General features: G+C 40.8%; 1 protein-coding gene across 2 annotated transcripts; it reads right to left on the bottom strand.

The window, feature by feature from the left end:
- Nucleotides 1-1,226: 1,226 nt before the first annotated feature.
- On the bottom strand, nucleotides 1,227-7,587 carry LOC100216951 (uncharacterized). Of its 2 annotated transcripts, none has more exons than XM_020543507.1 (4): nucleotides 7,337-7,587; nucleotides 3,185-3,390; nucleotides 2,621-2,716; nucleotides 1,227-2,030 (listed from the first exon to the last, which is right to left on the bottom strand). In XM_020543507.1, exons 2-4 carry the CDS (start codon nucleotides 3,286-3,288, stop codon nucleotides 1,445-1,447), a joined length of 786 nt encoding a protein of 261 aa, XP_020399096.1. In that variant the 5' UTR covers nucleotides 3,289-3,390; nucleotides 7,337-7,587; the 3' UTR covers nucleotides 1,227-1,444. The 2 variants fall into 2 exon arrangements, with proteins under 2 accessions (XP_020399096.1, NP_001136805.1); NM_001143333.2 differs by having other exon boundaries at nucleotides 1,228-2,030; nucleotides 3,185-3,326; nucleotides 7,337-7,544.
- Between the last annotated feature and the right edge of the window lie 898 nt (nucleotides 7,588-8,485).

An 8,485-nucleotide genomic window follows, 5' to 3' on the forward strand; every position in this document is an offset into this window, starting at 1 on the left:
CATTCACACCTATTTAGGGCATTTTTTGTTAGAAGATGATAAGAGAGGATTAGGGGGAAATGAACTGATTTATCCTTCGATCCCCTTCTAACCAAACAAGCCTTAGGATTTTATTTGGACTTCAACACAACACCAGCCAAGGATGATCAAATTAATTCCATCAAAGTAGCAGCTTACCACAACACACTCCACACTTAGGTCTTGGCAGAGGCGGATCCAAGGGGTGGACAAAGGAGGCCATGACCCCACCTCAATTTTTATATGTTATTATATCTAGATTTAGATATACATAAAAAAAGTTTTATATAGTAGGTACAACCAAATCTAATGAAACCTAATTTTGATCTAACTTTTTCTCAACAGTCCATTGCTCAGCCCGCTCTCCATCCAAGTCGTTCGATTCCTTCCTCTAGCGACTAGCTACTCGACCTACTCGTGGCTCAATCGCTCCTTCAATCATGACTATTCGTATTGGATGACCAAACTCGTCCGCTACTAGTGTCACCTTGTCTTCTCGTCACTCGTTAGTTCATCACGTTGTCTGGATCCCACATGCAGCGCCACTACTTTGCCTCCTAGTCCGTATCGACTGGTGGGCAAGCTATTGGTGGGATCCTGTCTTGGCACCATGGTGCCACCACCATCTGCCCTCACTATGTCACCAGGGTCCCACCACGTCGTCGCAATGCAACAATTGTTGTCTCTTGGCACTGCCTACAGCCGTTTGCCCTCGCTGCCCCTCGCATGTTGTTGTCTCATCATCGCCATCGCAAGGCAGACTCGCCACAGCGACACGTCAATGTGGTCGCTTCACCCCGTGCTCTCCCCTCGCCCCTTGTTGGCCCACCCCTTCCGCCTTTTTCCTAGGGTGGCCAAAATGGTTTTATGATATTCAATCATTTTAGAACGCTCCTATATTATCACGTAATCTCGTTATTATCATAAAACTATTTTTATCTAATCGTTTAGTAACGTGATTTATCTCTTATGGTGTCGTCCCATCTAAAATTTTGTTCGGCATCCGCCGCTGGGTCTTGGGGCTCACCAGTGTTTAAGCGCGTACAGGGAGCTGCAGCACATCGAAAGGTAACTGAAAGTCACAAGAACCCTGGACACAGCACACGTTCTGATGTTCCAGTTCGAATGGTGTTAAAACTCACGAGATGAATTTGAGTTCATAACGACAAGTACCATATGTCTTCAAACATTATCATCAACAGAACATCTGAGTCAAGTAGAAAATCCAGAATTATAAATGGTGCTGACGAGTTATTAATCTGAAATATCTAGAATCCATTAGGGAATCACAAATAGTGCTGACAAGTTAAGAATCTGAAAGATCTAGAATCCATTAGGGTTTGGAAAAAAAAAAGAAAACGGAAATGAGTGTTCTTGACACAATGGGCTGAAAACAACAGTCATCTGGATAGCCCTTGGACGTCCTTCAGAAACGGCGAGGTGGGAACCTCTCAATGAGACTCACAGAGGGACACTCATATGCCGTGTGGCCACGGCCGCCACAGTTGTGGCAGATCATGAAAGCACCAGCCATGCAGTCACGACTCGCATGGCCAATCTGGTTGCAGGCCCGGCAGATCACGTCACTGAGGCCACCACGGAAGGGAACGCCAACACCACGGAAGGGAGCGCCAACACCATGGAAGGGAGGAGGCCCACCCCTCTCGCCCAATGTATCAGACTTGGGGCACTGACGGGCCAGGTGGCCAGCAACATTGCACAGGTTGCAAACAGGATCATTGGTGCAGTTACGGGCAATATGGCCACTCTGCCGGCAATTGTTGCAGGCCTTCTCATTGGTGCATTCCTCACGAAAATGCCCTGGCTTGTAGCAGTTGCTGCAAAGGATCACTTCTCCTGGCGGCACTGGTGGAGCAGTGCAGTCTCTTGCAATATGTCCGGACTTGCCACAGTTACGGCATATCCCTTCATTTGGGCAGCTGTTAGCCATGTGGCCAGGCTCTTTGCAGTTCCAGCAGGTACCTTTGGAAGAACATTCAGCTGCAATGTGCCTGCAACATTAAAACGAATTTAAGTATGTGAAAACGATATCAGCTCAAGAGATGAAGGTACATGGGCATAGTGGAGCCTTCCTAATCACATGGAACTATGACACCTTACAGTTAAGCTTCAAGGCCTTTGTATAATTATTAGTCAATTAAAATATCATAAAAATAAACTGAAATCATTAATCAGGTCCCGTGCAATAAGAGTTTAATAAATTGTTGCTTGCATATATGGAATGATGCTACAAGTGGCATTCAGGATGACATGAACGTCAAAACAATAACATAAGAACATGGAGTTTGTGCTCCTAGGGAGACATGAAGCCCATGTCCACACTACTGAGGATGCATAAAATGTCCAATAATGGTTAAACATAACCTAACCGCAAATCATGAGAGAATTCAATAGAATGGTTTTGATATAGCACGGGCAGGGAGTTATAATTCTACATAAGGTATCGCTAGAATGGTTGTGCCACTGGTTAAAAGTATGGTATGCATTGCAGGCAAAGTGCACTTGAATGAATGATTACAATCTTAAAATTAATAACATATGAGCATGAATCTGTGCAAGCAGAATAACACAAAGTTATTACCCAGGAAGCCCGCAGGTATGACAGACAGCCACGCTAGGACACTCTCTAGCAAAATGCCCAGGACGCTTACAATTGTTGCACAAATCATTCCGAAACCTGCACAATGGAAAGGGAAATAACTAAAGGATACATAAGATTCCAAATGTCTGAATAATAAGATATTACAGTTCCATTCACATAAATTTTTAAGTAATTTCACCATTCTTGTCATGACTCATTTCTAGTTACAATCCTGCATAGGCTTTCTCCTAAAACCATGGCACAACATGAATTCATCCAAAAAATTTCAATCCCAGATCACTTTACCATACACTTTTTACTAGACTTTCAGAAAAAAAAATAGTGCTACATTAACCAATATCAAGTGCCCTTATTTAAGCTACATACATGCATAAGTGGTTGCAATGGGATAAATATAGGCAAAGTTTACATCTAAATAAAATAACAATTATGGTAATTTCACATAGCATTTAGCCAAATATATACATGATAACAAGAGGAAGCAGTGATGTTTGGAAGAACAATGCCAAACACTCGTCCTGTTTGACTTAGATTAGCTCAAACCTGCTTGGACCATGGCGGCTGTCCCTCCGATATGGTGCGCCACGGTATGAGGTGCGTTCAGTACGCATCCTGCGGTCCTTCGGCGGCGGGCTGCGGCTGCTCATCACCAAATCTTCCCTCTACACTCCAAGTTCCAACCAAACTGCAACACCACGCTACAAAATCACCACCACCTTCGATACTCCCACAAACCTCTGGTCTTCTTTCTGTCCACAGCAAAACACCAAAACCAGACTAAAATCCAATCCTATGTGGCTATGTCCCACAAAAATCACCAACCTTCACTATGAGCATGCTCAAGTTCCCATGGTAGGTCACAAGGGTCCTGAAAGGCCTCATTTGGAAGCCTATGGAATGGCGTGGTCCAGGGGCAGATCCACGGCATCCAGGAAAGGAACTGCCTTCGGCCAAAAGAGAATTTGGTAATGATGTGGTTGGATTTGTTCTAAGCCCAATTCGCATCAACCTACAGGGAAAGGAGGAGCATCCCCACTTGAGGCTGGGTTTTGTTGTCATGTGACCCTCGCGCATCCAATGCGCCAACACCACCAAGACTAGAAGCAATTCCAGCAAAGCTCCTTCCCATTGTTCTTCTCCCTGTAAGGTGGCGGCTGGTACTTGCCCTCCCCCCTCCCTCCTCCCTTTGTGCTAGGGTTTTACATGGTGAATCATTTGTCCTATCATAGACTTGTGGAGAATGCACAAGGCTGCACTGGGATGCCATGTGGCTCATATGCTTCCAGCCCAAATGAGCATGATGTTTGGGACACCTCCAGCCAGGAGAGGCAAAAACCAAGCTCATCCTAGTTCCTCTTTACATTCTTGATTCTTCAGTTCGTTGGAAACAGATTACTAGATTTTTTTTTGGTAAATTTTATACTGTTCCCATCATCGTGATAAATTAGTTCTCTGATAGTATTAGAAAACTTTGTTATTTGTGCTTGCAAATTGAAAAATGATACAGACCTAGGGGTAGTTGGTTGTGTGCTAAAATTCACATGGAATCGTTCATTCTAAAATGTAACATATAGGTTTAGTGATTGCAGTTTGTAATCAATTTGGCTAGTTATTTTTAAATTACTACTTCAACTCGTGAAAGTATATGGTAGTATTTTAAGCCTACAATATGATGGGATCCGGATCTAGTTTAGAACTTACTCAGTTTTGCTTGCAAATTAGTAGCTTAAATCAATTTTATGTTTCCATTGAAAGCGCTAGAAGTTGCAAAATGAATTTATGTTACCTTTCGTTTGTACTATCAGAAAGGTAAAGAGAGTTTAAATATATGTGATCTGTTCATTTCGGCATACACTAGTTTTATTAGTATTGACGATAGTGGTAGGATGAATGGGGTAACTAAAAAACATTGATACAAGTTGAGGAAGGAAATTTGGCCAGTTTGTATGGACTAATATTTCTTGTATTTGAGTTTGGTTTTGTTTCCTCACTAAGAGAAAAATGGAGAGTCTAGGGGCGTGCACATGATAATTAGGTACTGTCCTACTGCAGCATTTTCTCCTGTGCTTTCATTGTTTCTGAAATATTCAGACTCGCACCAGAAAACTAGATTTCCACTACAGGTGTTATCTTCAGTTGTGAATAATTAATTGGATCTCTTATGAGGTATTTTAATAGATCATAGAAGATGCAGACAGTATGATAGTTACTGCTGAAGAACGTATTATATCGGTTAGCTTTTAGTTGGCAACATGGATATGAATTTTCGAAGTACCAACTCACAGATTTGAATTTTCGAAGTTATATTAATACTACCTTCGCCCGAAAAGAGTGACGTTTTGGTTTTATTTTAAGTGAAATGTCTTATGTTTGACCAAGTTTATATAGAAGATTATCATCATTTATGACAAAACCAGACATTATTTGCGTACACGGCTGTTTAGCCCATGTACACGCAACGCAAACACTGCACAGTGGTTTGCCATGTCCATTTAACCAGCCATTTATTCCATTTAAATGGCTATTTATCCCGAATAAATAGCTAAACAGTAGGTGATCGCTTAGGCTAAAACCTGAAACGAGAATAGAGGTACTAGCTTTGATTGTTTTCACTTGTCTCTGGACAAACTTAACTACAGAATAGAGTATTATATCAGTATCATTGGTATGCACATGCACTATATAGTTTTATGATATCTGGTTGCTACTGGCTTACTGCTACTCTCATTTGTTCTCGGTTAACCTATCTGACCGAGAAGTTCTTCTCTGCTAAATTGTTCAGAAAGTCATTACTTTGTTCTGCAGTTTTTCTGAGCACTAGCTGCTTTCATGTTGTGCTAGTGTTGGGGACGTTCCTCAACTGAAGGTCCTCAAAACATTAACTTATCAGCTATTCCAAAGTTTGTTTCAGATATGACAAGGTAAAAGCCGAAGGACACCTTCATTTGAAAATGGTGTACCGACATTTTGCTAAGACGAAGCTATATGCTTCGGCTTAGCGGCATGAACGCGTTACCAAAGAACCAGCGAGGGAATGGTGAAATCTTAAAGACTTGATCAACAAGACTACAAAGGAAAAAGACGGCAATGTCCCTAGTTGATTTCATAGTTCATATGTATAGGTCTGATGGCATGATTGTAATTTTTACGAAGCTGTAACTCTCCACTATAAGAGGGGGTGGGGGTGGCGATTGTGATCCGTTTTGTTCCGCCTATGAAGTTGTACCTTCTTCATTTCTTCTTCTAGGTATACATGTAATTATGTACGAAGAAGAAAAAGCAATAAAAGTAGTATGGCGATAATTATATTTCCCTGAATGTTCATGTTTTATTCGAAAGTTTAATTATTTGTATAATCTTCTTCCTTTTATCTATCTTCTGAATAGATTAAAGGAACGAACGTCCCTTGTTATTGATTGTGTTGCCCTGTTTTGATCCCCTTTTAGGAATCAAAGCAAGTGACCAACAGCTAGTATATCATTTCTAAATGTATGGTGATTAGATTTTTTTGAGGTTTTTCTCTTTGATATTCAGTCCATTTTATTTGAAATAGATATCCTACTAGCTAGTGCAAAATTGATACTTTCAAATAGTTTTTGTAATTTAGTAATTCTCAATTTTAGCTGAAATTTTCTGTGGACGGTATGCTGGAAGAACTCAACATAGTTATATTTATGCATATATGTTCAGTGGTCAAACATAATCTTGTCTTACACTTCTCCGAGTACAAGCAAAAAGCATGTTTTTGTCCAGCATTCTTTTGTTATGTACTGATATAGCACCGATTTAATTCCCTTTTAGCGAAACACTGATTTAATTTTGCTTAGCCCCAAAAACGAGATCTTCTTAAAATCCTTTACTGTTAGTATCTTAATAGTTGTGTGCTCTTTGCAAAATGCAAATCATGAAGTTTTCAGTCATCATCGTTTTTTACTCAACAAATGTTGTATTTATATTTGTTTTTTTCAGTTCAGAGTTCCTTGGCTACTGTGACCACTTTTATCGATTCATTTGTGCTCTCAGTCTCACAGAGTGCAGGCATTGCCGCTTCATAGTCCACCTCTCAGCTGCGGCAATGCCAGTCTTAGTTGACGCCTTGACGGAATATTTGTGTTGCTGTTGCTGTCTATTTCTACTTGTATAATTATTCTTCTAAGAGAGTAAGTTTGGTATATGGACCAAGTTACTGAGTGTTGGGCCTAACTAGACACAATGTCTAGTGTATTACTGAGTCAAAGTTGTCTCTGTATACATGACACTCGATGTCTCAATCAGTATCTTATTGTGCAAGGGAAAAATGTTACGGTTTTTCTCCATAAATCATGATATTATATTTTGTTTGCTACACTGATTTTATCATGTACACAGTCAAATGGTCTAAACTTGCCTCAGCCATGAGCCAAATACTCAGATACATGCAAATCCATATCAATCGAAGCCAACCCTAAATTGGCAATCAAATAAAATAGGTTAGGTCCTACAAGGAAGGAGGGGCTTGGGTGGTGGGAGAGGGATCACCCAATCCCCCTCTGTATTGATTCTTCTGTGGATTGTATTGTACCCCTAACTTGTCAAACGAAACGTTAAGGGACATGGTACACACGATAATTTTTTTGCAAAAAGTTCGAAGTTAGCAAGTTAGGGTTTGGGTGCTCTGTTTTACACAACAGGAAGGGAAGAGAAGTGTAGGAATACCTGGCGTCGCCCGGCGAAGAGACTGACGAATACGAATGCCTTGGTCCTCGGGACCTGGCGTAGGGCGGCGGCGGCAGCCTACCCAGTCGTCGCAGCGAGAGAGAAGGGGGAGAGAAAGAACGAGGGGGACGGCCGGACGGGGTAAAACGTGAACGGATGCAGGAGTGCAGGACGGGGCTTGCGGCGGACGGCAGTAGCCCGGTCCTCGGGCTCGGGCTCGGGCTCGGAGGGAGCGCAGCGCACCCGCAGGGACCTTGTCCTGGACTCCTGGGCCGACTTTTGTCCCTTTTTTTTTTGGCAGTTTCTCTTTTCTTAGGTTTAGGTGACTAGTTATTTTTAATCTCTTTAGTCAGCAGGTTTTTTATTTTATTTGACCTCTCATTTTTTTTGACATCCACTAATTAATAGAAATAATGCAGTTATTATTGGCACCAATTAATACTATTTAATCAGATTTAGTCACTAGAACCAAACGAGGTATTTTAGTTACTAAACTTTAATCACTAAAATTTAGTCAGGTGAATAATAGAGTGACTTTATTTCAATTTTCTGGATGTTTGGTTACCAACAGAATAAGAGTGGAGTGACTCCTATATCTTAATATGGAAATTTTAAAGGAACCAAACGGAACCTTATTTATTTAGAAACATATCATGTGCGATGGTGCAATTAAACGATCCCGTGCATATCAAAATCCAATTATGGTTGATATTTTAAGTAAAAGAGGTTAAATATAAAATAGTAGTTATCGTAAGATTTTGATCAAATGTACTAGATCGCTTGATTACACGGTATAAAAATCCAATTATGATTTGATATTCTATGTAAAAGAGGTTAAATATAAAATAGTTACTAGATTTCGGACGAAAAGGGATCAATGTAAAATAGCGGCCATCGTTAGATTGATTTTGATCAAACGTACCAGATCGCATGATTACACGGTTGTATGAACATGATTGATTGAATCGGATGTATTCTCTAATTCTTTTTCCTTATCTCTTTTTTAATGTTTTCCTGTTTGGGCATGATCTCTTCCTTTTGTGTTTAATATCTTCGTAGGCCACAGCCAGATGTGCCAATGTATCTTGGTAGTCGTAGGGTCGCAGCTATATGAAATTGCAAGCAACTCGCAACCCAAACACGCATTTC

The sequence above is a fragment of the Zea mays genome, chromosome 9 (genome assembly GCF_902167145.1).
Source record: "Zea mays cultivar B73 chromosome 9, Zm-B73-REFERENCE-NAM-5.0, whole genome shotgun sequence".
In the NCBI taxonomy this organism is placed as follows: Eukaryota; Viridiplantae; Streptophyta; class Magnoliopsida; order Poales; family Poaceae; genus Zea; species Zea mays.